Here is a 19,573-nt window from a genome sequence, read left to right as displayed (position 1 = left end):
GCTAAATGGCGTTGCCCTTTCAGCATGTTCAAAGATGTGAACATTATCGTGTGTCTGAGAGTTTAAAGGAACGCGTTGCCTTGGATCGGACGAGTTGGTCTATGAAAAGCGTTTGAAACAGGTTGTTATAAAATGGTTAGAAAGATGTTTTAAAAGTAGAATATAATGATCCAAACAAGTATCACTCAAAATTGTACGGTTTTCATTTTACGTCGCGAACTAACACAGTCGGCCATTTATTTGGACCGTGTTTGTCGACGAGATAAAACGAAAAGCACGCAATTTCGAGGAATATTTGTGTAGATCATTGTATTCTACTTTTACAACATCTTTCTAACCATATCGATTTTATAACAAACGGTTACAGGACGCTTTTTAAAGACCAACTCGACCGATTCAAGGCAGAGTGTTCCTTTAAGGACCCTTAAACCCAATCTCATGAGCATGCGAGGCCCTCTTCAACTTCCTGCCTTAATAAATGATGCGCTCGTTACTGACGCGTGGCATCAATCTCCTGGGATTTTCCCCTGTCTGATCAACTATATTTTTTACTAGTGCACATTTCATGCATTTTTTTTAACTGTGTGTTTTACTGATGAAATCACTTCCATGAAAAATGTATACGCAGCCTGGCATTTGAAGTGTATGCAGTACATTAATCATGATAGATAGGGACGGGGATGAGAGATTTTATGGTGAAAAGGTCGAAATGAACATTTCTAATGAATCTAGTTTTGTTACGTTATGAGTTCTGTAACCCGAACTAGACGCATCCAGAGCTGGAAACATTGATTAACAAAGTTATTTGCTGCGAGTCACAATTCATAAAACAAACTTTTAGCCCATGACCAGGGCCCAATTTTTAAAGCTCTTCGGCAGAAAATGATGGCCATTAGAGGCTGAAAGAGGTCGCAGCTACTGTTATAACAGGGCTGCTAAAAAGTCCAAAGGGAACAGCTCCCCGCTGTAAACCAACTGAGACCTCGCTATGCAAATGTCGCCTAATAAAAGTCCAGGTGTGAACGCTCATTAGAATAACACCAAAGCCAGTCGAGGTAACTTTTTGCGTGGCAGCATAAGAAAACTCTATTGGAACATGGCTTAAGTCTCAGAATGTGTCTTTTGTTAGGCTTCTTTTAAAATATGCTCTTATCTCCCAATAGGCATATCTTAGCTCCTCTCTTAAGTCTCTCTTTTCATGTTCATTTATCTTTCCTTGACTTATGTTTGTTTATGTATCGATTTTGCCTAAACCGCCCATCGTTTCATTATATAGATTGTCTCTGATCGTCGCTGATCATTTTTGTATTTTTTTTGTCTCATGGCTCTTAAGATTGTATGTACCCATTGTTATGCCTTTTGTCTGTTTGTCCTTGTGTTTTCTACAAGCCTCCGATTATCAAAATGGCCCTTTTTAATTTTTTTTACACAAGGTTCAATTCAATTCATTATCAAGGAATTTTACTGATTGAAAATTTGGTCATGGGGCTCATGGCTCTTAAGCCTTCTCTGCGAGTGATGAATTTCTTTTTTGAAACAATACAGTTTTTCAGAAACAAGCGTATCATTAACCTTTCTGTAGGAGATCACACATTATTCTTTTTTTATTCTATTTTTAATTTTTGTTTTTTTGAGGGTTGAAACGTCAGGCCATTACCACAGGTCGCCTTTTGGTTGGTAATCAGTTTGAAACAGCCAATTCTATTATCTCTAGTTTTATAAGAATCAAGTACATTTTACACCATTTTGAGAGTGGGGTCATACTGCTCTTTCATCTCTGTCAAAACTTCAATGTATGACCCGTTAATACTAGCCCAACGTATTTGTCTAGTAAAAAAACTGCTACAGGCAAGTAAACACCAACTCTCAATTTGCCCTGGGGGCTACAGGGACTGGTCGTGGGGACAGATACACACAAAACATAAACTGGATGATTACTTTACACCAATGAGATCACTAATGTACTTAAGAGGTAAACTTTTTAAAGTTTTGTATGCTAAAATGAGAACTTTAAAGATACATTTATATGTTTAAAATCTGGGCAACTGTTTTAAATCTTCCTTTTTGAAAAGTTTAAACGCAAAGATGCCGAATAGCTTCAGGCCTCAAGTCTCTTATTTTTAACATTTGAGTGAGAAATTACCTCATCTCAATAACTTTGTTACTTCAGATGAAGCCATTTCTCACAATGTTATATACTGTGAACAGCTCTCAATTGCTCGTTAACAAGTCAGTTTTTATGCTAACAGATATTTTGAGTAATTACCAAAAGCAAATTTTTCCTATGGGCCAGTTTCAATTTTTACTCTGGGCCATTTTCAATAAATGTCATAAATTTAAGCCAGAAATAAAAATAATTATAATGAAATGGCCAAAACCTAGCTCATCTACTACTTAATTTGACCTCAGCTCAGAGGACAGACAGAGGAGCTGCCTGCTGCATAGTTTTCCCGAAGGCAGTCTTATTTATAACTCGCTCGCGAATAAAAACGGATTTTGCCAAAGGAAATATATCAGCTCAATATAATGCCTTGTCCATTAAGGAAATTGCCATTTTGAAACCCAGTAAAATTATGTTGTTAAAGTAAATTCTCCAGTGTGGGATTCAATTCTACAAAGCTATTATGAAGTTAGTAAGTATCAGATAAAAAGTTATAAGCTTTCTTAATTACATTAGTTTGGAGAGTGAGCGTTCATCTCAATTACATTTTGCATCTTTACAAAAGAGACAGGCATCCAAAGTCAAGAATACATTGTATCAAAATAGATTGGCATTTACTTGTGGGTTAAGTTACATTTCAAATACAGACTGGCATCCCCAGGCAAGAATACACTATTTTAAAATGGGCGGGCATATACATGTAGGTCAACTAGTTTTAAAGGCACTATTGGTAACTACTCAAAAAAAATAAACACTTACTTGGTAGAGAGCATTGGGGAGCTGTTGATAGTATAAAACATTATCAATATAAACCACAACAAGAACTGACTGGGTACATTTTAGTATAAATCATTGTGAGAAATGGCTCACTCTGAAGTAACATATTTTTTGAGAAAGAGGTTATTTCTCACTCGAATGTTAAAAATAAAAATACTTCAGACCTGAAGCCTTTTGTTAGGCATCTGAAAGCACAGACATTGTGCAAGAAGGGTGTTTTTTCTTTCATTACTTTTTGCAATTTTTATGACCAATTGAGTCAAGATTTTCATAGATTGGTTATTTTATTCATACGTTGGGATAAATTAAGTAGGAAAACTGATCTTTGACTATAACTTAAGGCGTCCAGTTCCTTTAAGCACCCTTTAATCTTTGAGTTTCTCAAAACGTGATTTTAGCCCAGTTTGACCCGCCTGTCATTTAAATGACAGACCAAAATGACAAATTGTAACAAAGTTTACACACACAAAATGTCATGCATAATTTACAATTTCTCGCCTTGCCTCTGGTTGCCCTGCTTATCTTTGCTATCTGAGCTAATGATATTGGGCAGAGATGAATGATGTGTAAGTGGACCAGTGGTTACCCTTTGGGCATTTCTAATGCTTGTTCTTGGCTTAATTACATATGTATGAGGAGTCTGCTTGTGTTGGAAGATTGCATGGAATCCCCAACTCGTTTACAAAGTGTCCCTAGGTGCATGCTGTGGTTTATTTAAGACTCTTCACATCCGCTGTTCTTGTGTTTTATTGGCTTGGAGGAGCAGCTGCGTTGGTGCCTGCAAAAGCTACAATGTACTTTTGTTACATTTAGATTATATAAGGGTACTCCTTGTGAAAACATTGTCATGTTCAGGGTTTCATTGGTTTAAAGGCAGTGTTGGTGTATCTCAACAAACAGGTGAAAATTTGAGCTCAATCGGTCATCAAAGTTGCGAGATAATAATGAAAGAAGAGAAAACCCTTGTGTCACACGAAGTTGCGTGCCTTTAGATGGTTGATTTTGAGACCTTAAGTTCTAAACTTGAGGTCTCGAAATCAAACTCGTGGAAAATTCCTTCTTTCTCCAAAACTATAATGGCACTTCAGAGGGATCTGTTTCTCACAATGTTTTATACCACCAACCTCTCTCTCCATTTCTTGTCACCAAGAAAGGTTTTATGCTAATAATTATTTTGAGTAATTACCAATAGTGTCCACTGCCTTTAAAGGGAAGGTGTACGTTTTGTAATCACTCTTATAACTAATGACAATTAACAACATTTGGTTAGAAGCCTACAACAGAATTTGCTAGTATAAATCATTTTGAGAAGTTTCAAAGTATTGTGACTGTGTAAAGAGATAACAGTTTTTGTTCCCAAAAATTTGAATCTGAGAAGCGTTATCTCAAAAGTGCGACCACCTTTTGAAATTAAATTTTCAGATTAAGTAGTTTTTATTGTTTACATCTCACTTATATAAGTTGTAAAATAACTTGATGGTTCCAAGAACCAAACACTTTGCCTTAAATGTGTTGCCTCAAGCGTATGAACAAAACATGAAATTACTGTTTATTCTCCTTTTTTTTCATACTCCAGGCTAGCGTATTATGAACCACCTATAATTCTCCAACTCCTCTTTTTTAGCAAGTGATTAAGACTCGATGTCTAAATGTTTAACTTATGGCCGCTCAGCTGTCTACATGTAGTTCATCAGACCCAAGCTCTGGTGTTGTTAGCAGCAGAGGGTGGGTTCAAATCCTGCAGCCTATTTCACAAAAACGCTAGGATTAATCCTATCTCGAGTTTGGACGTGTAACCTGTCCTAACTTGGGATGTGTTTAATGCATCCTAACGTCTTCTCGGATACGGAACTGAACTCGTCCTAAGTCCTAAGACTAATCCCTATAAGTTAGGAAGAGTTTGGTGAAATTGACGGCTGGTCATGTTACTTGTGCCTTTGTGGCATGTTGTGGCTGAGCGGTCTAGTTCTCCGTACCCAAGCTCTGGTGTTGTGAGCAGCAGAGTGTGGGTTTGAACCTGATCGTGACAAAATCAAAAACTTCCTAAAAGGAATCAATGTACATTGTAGCCTAAGGTCCACCTCCTGCTTGATGTAGCATTTAATTTGCTTGCCTGTGTAGTTAGCCTACATACATGTATAGATGGGCTCAAAATGTATATTTTGATGACAGAAATAACCAGCACCTACCTTTCCAGGGAAATATATGAGAAAGCAAAAATCATAACAATAAAAACATAAGATGGAGCTTATAAAATGTCTTGATATGGATCTTAATCTACTTTGTTCTTTTTTGTATCTTCAAATGTTTTGATTTCTCCTTTTCCAAGGAAAACCTTAAAAAGGAAAAAAAGACATACCGGTACACCCCCTCAGTGCCCACCCACTCCTTGCCATCGACCAATTCAGGAAATTGTTCCATAAGTGAATTTCTGTTTTGTTTAACAACAGCAGGGAAATGTCGTGGAGGAATTAAATAGGGTTCATAGAAATATCTCATCAAATGACTAAGAATTATTTTTGTGTGTTTCTATCCTCGGATGTTTTTGTTTCCCATCCTCAGAGAAGGCCTTTGGGAAAAAGTAAAGTTGCTTAAAACAAATCCACAGCAAGTTTCAATGGACTGTTGCCCTCCCCCGCAAGCTTTTCAGATGATTTTATTACAACTTAGTTATTTTTTTCCCATGGATAAGAGAAGGGAAAATGTCAACGAGCAATAAAAGTAATGGAGAAGCATCTTACAAACTACGCACACGTTGTGTTTTCATTCAGAAGGACTCATTACATGTGTATGCATCGATGGCCTCACTTTGAGCACTTTAAAGGGTTGTCAAAAACCAGTATTCTCACTTGGTGTTTCCAACTTGTGCATAAAATAACAAACTTGTGAAAAGTTAGACTCATTTGGTCATTGAAGTTGCAAAAAAATTATGGAATAAAAAAAAAAAACCTTGTTGCATAAAATAAAATGTGTGCTTCTAAATTTCTATGAAAGGCTTCAGGCCTGATTGAAATATTTTGGTAAGAAATTACCTCTTTCTCCAAAACAATGTTACTTCAGAGGTACACAATGTAGTCGTTTCTCACAATGTTTTATACTATCAACAGCCTTCTGTTGCTTTTTACCAAGTAAGTTTTTGTTGATTATTGAGTAATTACCAAACAAGTCTGATTTTTGGAACCGTACATGTATGTAGATGTAGATACAATAAATCTAAGCTGTAAAAAATGTTATTCAAAAAGGTGGTAGCTTTTTTGAGATATCGCCGGAAAGCCGGAGTGGATTGTTCCATGTAGGAACAAACGTTCATAATTGGAATACACAATCTGAGAAACATACAATGTATCTAACAGTAACATTTCTCAATTTCAAATCTTGGGGGATATATGAACTGTTATTTTCTTCCATGACCAAATTACATTTAGAAGTGAAAACAAATTTAGTGGTTATTGTCACTCGTTTTAGGAAAGGTTACCAAATGAACATACTATCCTTCTCTTTGAAGATAGACAAATTGATTTGTACTTCCATGAAATACACATGCACTGCATGCTGGCCTGGCTGATTGCTCAATCCGGAAAAAAGTGATGCGAGTTAATTTCAGTCCCAAGAGAGTGTTTAAACTATGGAACTAATTGAACTAATCCTTGGAAGGGTAGCTCCATTCCATAAACACGATAAACTATGTCAAGATAATTAACTCTTTTTTTCGCTCTTCTAAACGGCTCAATAAAACTATGATGTCTCATGCCACGGATTTAAAGGTACTGGACACTTTTGGTAAATGTCAAAGACCAGGGCCCAATTTCATGGCTCTGCTTGCGGCCAAATTCTGCGCTTACGATCAAGATTCCCTGCTTGACGGCCAAATTTCTGCGCTAGCCTTGTAAGCGAAGAATACCTGGTAATGTGGAGTATGCATACACAGAAGGCAAAATAATTTGCCGCTAACCCATGAAATACGCTTGCCTGAAGCACAGAATTTCCTGCTTCTGTTAGCGCCAATTCTGTGCTTACAGTAAGCAGAGCCATATAATTGGGCCCAGTATTCACACTTGGTGTATCCAAACATAAAATGCGTATGACAAAAACAAAACTTAGGACAGAAACCCAGGCAACAAACATGGTAGTTAAGGGAATGCCCAAACCATCCTAAGAGAAAAGAAAACACAGTTAACATGTATTTTTTCTTCCAATGATGGTTGAGGCATTTCCTAAACCATCCTAGGATTAAAAAAAAACCAAAGCAACTGTATTTTCTTCCTATGATGGTTAAGGCATTTCCTTAACCATCCTAGGAATAAAAAAAACATGTCAACTATGGTTTTTTATTCCTAGGATGGTTGAGGCATTTCCTTAACCATCCTAGGAATAAAAACACATGTCAGCTATGTTTTTTTATTCCTAGGATGGTTAAGGAAATGCCTTAACCATCATAGGAAGAAAAAATACATGTTAGATGTATATTTTTTAATCCTAGGATGGTTAAGAAAATGCATTATAGGGACACAATAGACATGTTAATTGTGTTTTTCCTCTAAGGATGGTTTGGGCATTTCCCTTAACTATCATGTATATTGACTGTGTTTCTCCTAGGATATTTTAGGCATTTTTTTAACTTTCCTAAGTCTGTTTATTGTTTTCCCCCATCGGAGGATAGGGTAGGCAACAGTAAGTTTTGTAGAACTGACATTTATTTAAATCCTATGAAAATGCAATTAATTTAGGAGGTTCCTTTTTAGAGAAATGTCTGAAAACTGTTCCAGTTTTTGTTGAGTCAAGAATAATTGTAAATATTAGTATGCCTTTTTAAATTTGCCAATTTGAGATCTCTGGATGTAAATTTCCCTCTTGATGCATCTTCTATGAAATATTGAACCATTTTACAACCTCAAATGTAATTTTTTTATCCAAGTAGTGTCCAGTGCCTTTAATAAACTGGGTTTTCCATTTGAGTTGAAGTAGTACATCATCAGGTTTGATTTAGCCAAGGCTAGGTCTGGTTCGTAATCTAGGCATATGCCAGTTGAAACTAATTGGAAACAGGCAGAGAATTACCAAACTGTTTTCAAGGACAAAAAGTTTATCAGATTTTCAGATGGTCAGCATCTTTTCACAAAATATCAATGGTACTTTGTACAACATATGTGCTGTAAACTTTAGTATAGTTGTACAGTTTATTACCAATCATCATCAAGTCGAGCTTCATGTAGTAGCTCAACGCCAAAGTAATACGATTTTTTTTCTTTTGCGAAAAAGGCTATATATATGATCTTTTTTATTATTGTTATATTAATTTGTTTCTGGTTAATGCAAGCTGTTATTTATGTTCCACTAGCACTTTTAATGTGTAAGTTTGTTTATTATTTCTTAGTTTTTGATTGAACAAAGACAAATTTACTCAAAAACAAAATCAAATCAAAAATTGTACACAATCAGTTTCCCTTGTGGTATATTATTGCTTGACATTTATTAGTTCTTGATTCATATGACCCTTTGACAGGGATTACATTCCTCAAAACTGTTGATTCTAATATTTTTTTTCTCTCTTTGTGTGTATAGGTGTATGCTAGAGTTTAAAAAAGGAGATGACTCTGTAACATTTCAGTAACATTCACTAGACATTGGATATTTTTTTTCCTTCTTGATCTTTGTACTGCTGGAGAACAACCAGGGGGGACGTTTTTATTGGAGCAAGCGCCATTATGAAAACTTTTTTTGTGGATACCGGTGCTATAGAAGACATCATGATTATTATTATTATTCAGTTTCCCTTTTGGTTTTAGTGCATGGCATTTATTATTTCTTGACACATATGACATATGAAATCGTTTGTCATTTTTCTCTCCTTTTGTATCTGAAGTGATTGCTGGAGTAAACAAATTAGAGATCACCGTAACAACAACAACATTAAAATTAGTATCTGTTTTCTCTCCGTGTGTGTTTAGTTGATTGCCAAAGTCAAGGAGTGGGGAGTGACAGGCCTACTAGTGGAGTATGAAGACACGTTCCCCTACAATGGAGAGCTAGCTGAACTGGCCATACCCAACTCGTACAGGTAAGCTACTCAATCAGGTCGTTCATGGATAGATAGATAGTTTAGTTTATTGCTTTTGCACTCGTGGCCAGTGGCCAAAATTCCAGTAAAAACTTACAATTGTAAAAAAAGGGAAAGAAAAGAAATCAAAAATAGTGTACTTATAAAACATAAACAGTATATCGCCATTGAAAGCTACATTAAAAGATGCAAAGTGACATAGAAGAAATGGCAAGAAGGGATGTTTACTTTCAATGTTCTCTTGCAACTTTGATGACCAATTTTCACAGGTTTGTTATTTTATGCATATGTTTGGATACACAAAGTGAGAATACTGGTCTTTGATAATTACTAAACGTGTCCAGTGCCTTTAACTTAGTACCCTGTCTAAACATGCCAAGTTAGAAAGATGAATTTCATCGAGTCCTGATGAGATTTGAGATGGAATGAGGGGGGAAGGATGATCTCCGTATGGTCAGGGGAAAGAGATTTGTTTATTTGGGCACTCTGGCAACCCAATTACATCTGTTTGTCAAGTCTCGGAGGGAATGTTGATTGCTGATAGGGAAGTGGATTTGTTATTGGTCTGTCTCAGGGGAAGGGAAATCGTGATGTCATTTTGTGTCAGCACAAGCTACATATACTCTCTCCCCCTCTCTCTCCCTCTCTCTCTCTCTCCCTCTCTCTCTCTCTCTCTAGTCATGGCGTCTCATGGCCAAGCGGAAACAGCACCGGAAATCAAACTCTTGTGTTTCTGATAGGTGTAGATAGTTGGTTTGAGAGTCATGACACCTATGTCCTTAAGCAAGACACTTAACAATAATGCTTCATCCTTCAGATAGGACATAAAGCCGTTGCTCCAGTGTGTTGTGTAACGCACGTAAAAGAAGCCAGTGCACTTATCAAAAAGAGAAGGGGTTCGCCCCTGTGTTCTGGCTGGATTGGCAGCATATTGCGCCACAGCAACTTGTGAACCATTACATCGTGCTATGTAAAAGGAGTAGGTCTCATAATTGAAAATTGTAGTCCCACATACCTTGCAGGAAAATATTGTGTGTTAAAGCGTTTGAGCATCACTGAGTGACGGATGCGCATTATATAAGAAGCCACTATTATTGTTATTATTAATCGACCGAGGTGTAAATTACCTCTGTATAGCTGAGGTTCTGTCTTTCCCTATTTAACCTGCCATGTTTTGGTGACCAAGTGATAAGCTGAGAGACAGGTTCTTTGATGTTTCTGTATGAGTGCCCTGCGAGTCCCAGCCGTGGCCGTTGTTTTTAGTGCTATAGTTTTGGTTCAGTGCATGGTTGGTAATTACTCATCATAATTGTAAGCATAAAACCATTTTGGTAACGAGCAAGGGGGAGCTGTTAATAGTATTAAATATTGTGAGAAACGGCTCCCCCTGAAGAAACATAGTTTTCGGGAAAGAGGTAGTTTCTCACTAAAATATTTGAACCTGAGAAAGACTTGAGGTCTGAAGCCTTTATCATGTATCTGAAAGCAATTATCAAACATCAGTGGTCTATTTGGTATGACACTGCTCTAGAATTGCAAAGGTTGTGGGTTCAAATCCCACCTGAGTGATACATGTATTTTTTTCAAAGAACTCGGTTAAGTACTGAGTAACACACATTGGTGTACGTATATGAATAAAAAACAACCGAAATTAATATTCTTTATCCCCGATGCAAATTTAACATCTATTAAATTGTTTGCAGTACCCACTGCTAAATACTGTAAAGGATTCAAACTGCCTCTAGCCATCGAGCAATCTTGGTGACCTAGTTGGTATGACACAGCTCTAGAATTGCAAAGGTTGTGGGTTCGAATCCCACCCGAATCCTATGCCTGTGGGTTTTTTCACAGAACTTAGATGAGTAAACAGTGCTAACACACGTCGGTGTATTGGGTAAAAAACAAAATGAATAAATTATCAAACATGTTCAGTGCCCTTGTATTCATGATGTCTAAAGTTCGGCATGTTTCGCTTACCATACAATGCAGAAGTTCTTTGATCTGATTTAATAACTTTCTCTACAATTAGGCCTACAGCATTATTTTTTAGAATAAATTGTTAATTTCTCGGGACAATTGATATCTACAGAGCTCTGGAAGTGCCATCCGACATGTTGAGATCCTGACATAATTATCTTCGGATGACGTCATCCTAAACGAAAATAAGTCGACATACCGAGATAATTATGTTGGGATGTCGACATCCTAAAAGTAGGAGGTCGTCTTCCTGTGATAATTTATCTCGGGATGACGACATCCCAAAGCCAGGATGTCATCTTCCTGTGATAATTTATCTCGGGATGACGACATCCAAAACTATGATGTCATCTTCCTGTGATAATTTATCTCGGGATGACGACATCCTAAAAGTAGGATGTCATCTTCCTGTGATAATTTATCTCGGAATGACGACATCCTAAAATTAGGATGTCGTCTTGCTGTGATAATTTATCTCGGAATGACGACATCCTTAAACTAAGATGTCGTCTTCCTGTGATAATTTATTTCGGGATGACTACATCGTAAAACTAGGATGTCGTCTTCCTGTGATAATTTATCTCGGGATGACGACATCCTTAAACTAAGATGTCGTCTTGCTGTGATAATTTATCTTGGAATGACTACATCGAAAAAACTAAGATGTCGTCTTCCTGTGATAATTTATCTCGGGATGACGACATCCTAACTCTATAAAAGTACCCTTTGAGATTTAAAAATTAATTTTCTAAACTACTGTGTCTTCAGCTCAACATTTCAACACAAAAACAAATCTGTCTGGCAACATTACTACATTTGACCTTCAAAATATAGAACACAATATAAAACTACCAGCAGAAAAAAACTACAGGACATACGTTTACTGTGCCCTGTTGTACGTACATTAACAGTCATAAAGCTCAAATTTATGTAGTCTGTCAAAAGATATTTAGAGGTTAAAAAAACAACATTAAAATAATATTATTTCTATTAAATGCGACACATATAAATGTTTTTGTTTAACATTATCTCTGTACGCCTTTCAACAAATGATGCTGTTTCAAAGCGAAAGAACAAGTAAAAAAAAATTGCACAAAATGCAAATGACTCACAAAATTGCTTTGTAAATTTATGGCTGAGCGAGGTGATTTAGTGTTGAGATCCTAATAATAATAAATGTGCTCCATTTATCATTGTTGGATTTGTTTGTGCAATATCTTTGAATGGAAGCTTATAACCTGCTTTAAAGACACTGGACACCTTTGTCAAAGACCAGTCTTCTCTCTTGGTGTTTCACAAAATAACAAACCTGTGAAAATGTGAGTCAAGTTGTGTGCTTTCAGATGCTTGAATTCGAGACCTCAAGAAATCAAATTCTGAGGTTTCAGACTCAAATTAAAATATTTTAGTGAAAAATAACTTCTTTCTCGAAAAACCAACAATACTTTAGAGGGAGCCGTTTCACGCAATGTTTAATACTATCAACACCTTTCCATTGATTGCTAACAAGTAAGTTTTAATGCTAACAATTATTTTGAGCAATTACACTGTACCAATAATCTATATAAGTAGCTATTCGAAACAAATCTGGGGGTCAAATTGTCCCAAAGTTTTACTTGATCTTTAATCTTGGTTTGCCGCAATAAATAAATAGCAAACTAGAAAGAACTTAAAATAATAATAATAATACAATATGCGAAGTCTTATATAGCGCACGTATCTACCAAACAAGGTACTCAAGGCGCTGAGTATATATAAACTTTCAGAAAGATAGGTTATGCAGTGATGAATTCTGAGACCTAATTATTTAGCACCTTATAAGGGTTTACAAGGTGCTACAGCGCATTAAGCAGCCACAACCAGGAACACCGGGGCGAACCCCTTCTTTTTTCGATAAGTGCACTGGGTTCTTTTACATGCGTTACACAACACATGGGACCAACGGCTTTACGTCCCATCCGAAGGACGAAGCAATGGTTAAGTGTCTTGCTCAAGGACACAGTGTCATGGCTGGGGATTCGAACCCACACTCTGCTGATCAGCAACACCAGAGTTTGAATTCGGTGCTCTTAACTGCTCGGCCACGACACTTCCTGGTGAAACCAAAATGAATCAAGAAAGATGTATTAAAGGGAAGGTATCTGTTTTGTAAACACTCTTCAATTAATGGCAATAAAAACAACTCTACATAGAAGCCAACTGCAGTTTTGGATAGTACAAAGCAATTGAGAAACTGAAACCAAAAGAAATCAAGAATATTATATTAAAGGGAAGGTATACGCTTTGTAATCACTCTTACAATTAATGCAAATAAAAACCTCTGGTTAGAAGCCTACAGGAGTGTTTGATAGTATAAAGTATTTGTGACCCGCTACGTGAAAATGTGTTAGATGTTGACAATTTCAAGGATTGAGTTATATGCATGGCTGGAAAGAACACACCACCATCAGTAATTTGGTGTATGTCTTACTTAGCCTTGGGGTGTATCGCGTTGCTGAGTTACTTCCGTTTGAAATTAGCCAATACATCATTTTTTCTGAAAAACGAATTACAAGTAAAGTGATGTTTTAAACTACCCTTACGTGCAAAAGGATACAAATTAGACATAAGTATGATCACAAAATTGTTGTATTTATAGCTTTATTGCCTAAAATAAGTGTTCTAAAGGTTTTCCCATGCAAATATAGATCTTAAAAAGTTAAAAAAAAAATGTGTTTTTTTGTTTGTTTTTTTTCCTCCCCACATTAAACTGTCCATTACTTAATAATGCATTGGGCGTCATCTGACTCATTTTCACGTAGCGGGTCACATTTTGAGAACCATTCACTTTTGGAGTAATGCAGTCATTTAAAATGACACTAGTTTTTATGCCTCAAAATTTAAATCTGAGAAGTGTTATGCACAACCCTTATCGCGTAAAGCCTCTCAGATTGTGAACTCTTCTTGTGTCAGTACTTATTTCACTCTGATTTTTCGCCGATTACTGGAAAAAAAACGACCACCTTTTGAAATGAAATTTTCAGATGTTAGTTTGATTGTGTACATCTGCATTAATATAGGATAATAAACAATTGAAATGGTCCAAAAAACAAAAGGTATACTTTGCTTTTAATGTTCCAACATCACAAAAGGGGAATAAGATCCTGAAGATGATACTGATGATATTGTTTGCGTTTACGCCGACGCCCCTGTGCATGTTTATGTGTGCATGGGTACTTTATCAGCCCTTTACTTGACAAAACACACAGCATGTCATAATTAGTTTTTCCACGTTGCTTGGGCTAACATTTTTGATAATGAACAGAAATTTACCAGTCTCTCATGCAGGTGGAAGCACGTACATGGACAGGGGCAACGGCCTGAGAGTAGGGTAGATGGTTAAAGGCACTGGACACTTTTGATAATTACTAGAAATAATTGTAAGCATACAAAAATTATTTTTGAGGCATCTGAAAGCACACGAAGTAATGCAACAAGGGTGTTTTTTTCTTCTTCTTTCATTATTCTCTTGCAACTTTGATGACCAATTGAGCCCAAATTTTCACAGGTTTGCCATTTTATGTTGGGATACACCAAGTGAGATTACTGGTCTTTAACAATTACCAAACTAGTCCAGTGCCTTTAAGTTTGTGTGTTAGCATCCTAGAGATTTGTACTGGTACATGACTCGTTTATTAAAGGCAGTGTACACTATTGGTAATTACTCAAAATAATTATTAGCACAAAACCTTACTTGGTAACGAGTAATGGGGAGAGGTTGACGGTATAAAACATTGTGAGAAACAGCTTCCTCTGTAGTACTGTAGTTTTTGAGAAAGAAGTAATTTTCCATGAATTTGATTTAGAGACCTCAGATTTAGAATTTGAGGTCTCGAAATCAAGCATCTGAATGCACACAACTCTGTGTGACAAGGGTGTTTTTTCTTTCATTATTATCTCGACTAACTTTGACAACCAATTGAGCTCAAATTTTCAGAGGTTTGATATTTAATGCATATATTGAGATACAGCAAGTGGGAAGACTGGTCTTTGACAACTACCAATTGTCACATGGGAGTTCAGGCATTGCATGGTGAGGTATCAATGTATCAATGTATTGGAGCTGTTAGGTTTGCGGGAACACCTTGTGCAAATCTTATTGCTGGGCAGACTTTGTTGTTTTGAGAACTTGTCTTGTTAAATATTGATACAACAGCGGACTGTTTTGTTGTTGTTGGAATTCGGGAGACTTGTCTTTTACCGGAGTAGATTTTCAGAATTCACATGACTTTATAGTTCTGAAAAGACCTGTCCTGCTTATTAACTACTACCTGTGCAGACGGTTGTAAATGGGATTGCTACTTTCACTTAGTGGTTCGAGGGGACTTCTCGTTACTAACTTTACTGCCATGGAGTGGGTTCTTAATTGCAAACAAAATATACCAGTCAAACTCAAATAGTGTACACACAAAATAAACTCCAGAATAAAAAAGTGTGGACAAAATGTGCTTGTTATTCAGGAGAAGTAGTTGTGAGGAAGTGAATAAACGGTTAAAACAGACTAGGCATGGACTGCAGCAGAATATTAATTTTGGTTTTACCCTTACTCCGGTGGGATTTGAACCCACGACCTTGGATCTAGAGCTGTGTCTTACCAACTGGACCACCAACATTTACCGGTAGACCAACTGCAATAGTGTGAGTAGGATTTGCAGTCCAACTGGGTCAAAGGACACCTGTTCACAAGTCCCATGGTGCTTTTACTTTTTTCCTGAACCACATACAGAAACCACTTTTCCTTTTATGTCAAAAGTAATTCCTTAGGTCACACGTCTTCTCAGTATGTCAATTTCAATGAGACTTGAAGTTTAGGGGAAATAAAATATAGCGCATTTCACAATAACTGCGCTTTACATTAGTATCCTGGTCATTAGGCTAATAACATTCCTTTAATGTTTCTCAGCTCCCTGGGAGCTGAGAAATTTATATAGCGCCTATCTGGAAATTTATATAGCGCCTATCCATGTAAACATGCTCCTGGGCGCTGAACAATTAAAAGAAACCATATTAAAATCCATACAATTAAAACACCCAGTATACAACCTGTTATGCGCAACCAGAGCGCTCCAAAGGCTTTTTCATACAGTACACAATATCAACCTCTACCTCCGCAGGTTCCTATTTGTACCCCTGGGTGAAGAGAAGCAATAATAGTTGAGTTTTTTATTTATTATTTATTGACTGGTTTGTTACAGAAATAAAAGCTTCACATCCTTAAGGAGGCTGAATTTTAATTTAGAGCATTAATTTTGCCATGGCATGAATTCTCACTTGTGAAATTGTTTAAGTAATTTTTCAAAAACTACAGCACCTTATCAAGTAAAATTTTAAGGAAGCTTTCTACCATAATTATCTTTAAATTGTGTAAGTTTAATGTAAATCTGTGGAAGTTTGTGTTTTGTGTCACACACAAAGTTCCCTTTAAATCCAAGCCCCGCCCCTTTCCTCAAACACAGAGAAAGCACCAAGATGTACATGACAGGCACTGTACTTTATAACAGAGACATGGCACTCACTGTCAAAACCCAGTACATGTGCAAAATGAAGTAAACTTGTTCAGTTAGAAGAAATTGAATGTTCTCGTATTTTAAAGGCCATTACCCCATTTGCATTATCTTCCCATTCCTTCACTGATGGTATCAAGGATATTAAATTGAACTAAATTGAGCAGATCTTGTAAAGCGATTGTAAATTAACTTCAGACCCGATTCATCATTCTGCTTTTTTCTTCTTTTTCTTCAGCCAAGCCGACCTAGATGCACTGCAGCAGATAACAAGAGAGCATGAGATGGAGTACATCCCTCTGGTGCAGACCTTTGGGCATCTACAGGTAACTAGTCCTGTCACAACCTCTTTCCCTGACAAATGTGATGATGTACATGTACTTCTTCAACCCAAATAAAAAAAAGTTTGTTAAAGGCACCGGACACTATTGGTAATTACTAAAAATATTTTGTAGCATAAAAAAGTAACATAATTTTTGAGTTAGAGGTGGTTTCTCAATCAAATTTAAAGACTTCAGGCAAAGCCTTTTATTAGGCAACTTAAAGCGGACAAATCTGTCACCCCCTTTTTTACCTCTTGCCCTCTTTAGGGGCCATTAACAGAACGCTACAGAATTGGCAAGAAACAAAAATCGTGAAGATCACAGATTTTTATAAAACTGATGATGATGATAGTAGACAACATCCCTTGAAATATTTCTGTCTGAGTTGTTGTATTAGATGAGAAATAAATTATTGAATTTCCCGTTTGGAGTTTATTGCTCAGCGAGCGTTTTATTCATGTTTGTTTTGGCATTGATGCAATGCAAAATTTGTAATCGGTTTTTCACTATTCTCTCGTGACCCAAATGGCCGATCGGTCTCAAACTTCTACAGGTTTGTCAGTTTATGTATGTGGTGGATTACATAAAGTGCTAACACTGCCAGCAACTGCAAAACCAATTATGTAATGTTCCTTTAAATGTTAACAAGTTCTAAATGGTTTTAACCCACTCATCCCAAATTTTGACGTTTAAATATTGAGGTGCTTCAAAGTATAATCTATACACTAAACAAACAAAGTCATGCCTCAAATAAACCAAATATACTTTGTATCAAATGTCTCCAGCATCAGTAAATATCCCCAGCTTTTCCTGGCTGAAACAAACAACTTTAACTTTGAAGTTTAATCAGGAATGAAATTAAAATCTTGGCCAACTGGGTAGTCTGTCTTCTTTTGTTTGTTAAATATAGGCTAATCTTTGCCCAATGTTGCTGGTTTTCTACAGGAAGGGTTTTTCCTCCCACAATTCTAAAAAACAAAATTTTGATTTTTAGTTATTTCTTTTGAAACACCCACCCACGGTTTAGAGAAAAAAAAAACCTAAATTTTTAAACGTTGACAATTCTGAATGGCCCCTTAAGGCCAGTTACATCTGTCATCTTTCATTGTTGAATGCATTGATTAAATAATTTCGGTGTGAGTTGTCAACGCTATGTTTGATAAATGAGAATTTCCCTCTATTGATCAATGAGCTTGTCCCTCTATAGGGTGTGTACAATCTGTCATGTGCTTCAAGCCATTTACAAGTTGAATTTGAATAAAGTATTCAACAAGTACTTGCTTAGTCATAAGTCATAAGTTACATGTACCACTTACATTTGAATTCCTCGGACTACTTTGCTATATCAAATGGTTAGGGATGAGCTTTTCTGATGAGCAAAACTTGGTACCATCGTGCCATAAACATTCATTCAGAATTGTGTCGAGGTGAACACCGTCTCTTATTTAACTACATGTATGTCTCGATAGTCTGAGAAATTCAAATTTAAGTGTTTGCTTGTCATCAAGTGAATACCGGACACTTCGGCAACTCGCAAACTTGGCACCTTGCAAACTCGGCACCTAGCAAATTTGGCACCCACTCGACACCATACAAACTCGGCACTGGCCTTTTTTTTTTTACTAACAAACTCGGCACCAGTATTCTCACAAATCTGTGACAATTGTGACTCAATTGATCATCGGAGTTGCAAGAAAATAATGAAAGAAAAAACACCCTCGTTCCGAGCTTTAAGTCTTTGTTAAATTCAAATATTTGAATTGAGGAATTACCTTTTCCCAAAAAAACACATTACTGTCATTATGTCAAAGACCAGTATTTTCACTTAGTGTATCCCAACATATTATGCATTTATAACGAATCTGTAACAAATCTGGGCTCAATTGATCATCGAAGTTGCAAGAAAATAATGAAAGATAAAAACACCCTCTCTCAGATTCAAATATTTGAGTGAGAAATAACCTATTTTCCCCCCAAAGTATGAAGCCGTTTTTCACAATGTTTTATACTATCAACAGCTTTCCATTGCTTGTTACCAAATAATTGTTATGCTAATATATATTTTGAGCAATTACCAAAGTGTCCAGCAGCCAATTTCAACGAGTAACTCGTTCCAACTTGGGATGGGTTCAATGCGTCCTAATGTCTATGGACTCAAAGTCCTGTCCTTACTTAATGCTTCGATCAAGCCTAAGTTAGGAAGAGTTTGTTGAAAACGACGGCTGGGGTCGATTTCACAAAGGGTTAGAACCCATCCTAGGACATGTTAAAATCTTGAGGCCAGTTCTAGGATGAGTAACTGGTTCTAACTTGAGATAAGACTAGTCTTAACTCTTTGTGAAATCCACCCCATTGCCTTTGAAGGTCTTTTAAAAATACAGTGATCCAAAATATAAACTGTATGTGATAAGTTTATTTTTTTTTTAAAGTCATCTGTTGGGGAAGTAAACCAGGTCAAGCTTATTAAAGTGTTAGTGATTGATGGAACCTTATATTATAAACGCTGTAACATCTGCTGTCATCTTTATTTAAACAGTCAAGGGGCTACAAAAAACCAGGGGCTGATCCAGGGTGGTGAAGGAGGGGAGGGGGGGGGGGTATTATACCCTGGCAGAATTAATCCAATAAATGTTTATAATGATGGAACTCTTGATCTGTTTTACCCTCCTGTCACCTGGTACATGAGTCTCACTCTCTCACGCTCTTGCTCTTTCTAGTCCACCGACCGAAGCTG

At 36.6% G+C, this 19,573-nt stretch overlaps 1 protein-coding gene across 2 annotated transcripts in view; it reads left to right on the top strand.

Annotated features, from left to right (window-relative positions):
* Positions 1 to 19,573, top strand: part of LOC139943868 (hexosaminidase D-like) — a 77,110-nt gene that overhangs the window by 32,287 nt on the left and 25,250 nt on the right. For both annotated transcript variants that reach the window (XM_071940732.1, XM_071940735.1), the window contains exons 4-5: positions 8,887 to 8,996; positions 16,755 to 16,842. In XM_071940732.1, coding sequence (XP_071796833.1) covers positions 8,887 to 8,996; positions 16,755 to 16,842 — 198 coding nt within the window. The remainder of the gene's footprint in view (positions 1 to 8,886; positions 8,997 to 16,754; positions 16,843 to 19,573) is intronic.

The sequence above is a fragment of the Asterias amurensis genome, chromosome 11, assembly GCF_032118995.1.
Source record: "Asterias amurensis chromosome 11, ASM3211899v1".
NCBI lineage: Eukaryota > Metazoa > Echinodermata > Asteroidea > Forcipulatida > Asteriidae > Asterias > Asterias amurensis.
This window is presented reverse-complemented; position numbering and strand designations above follow the sequence as displayed.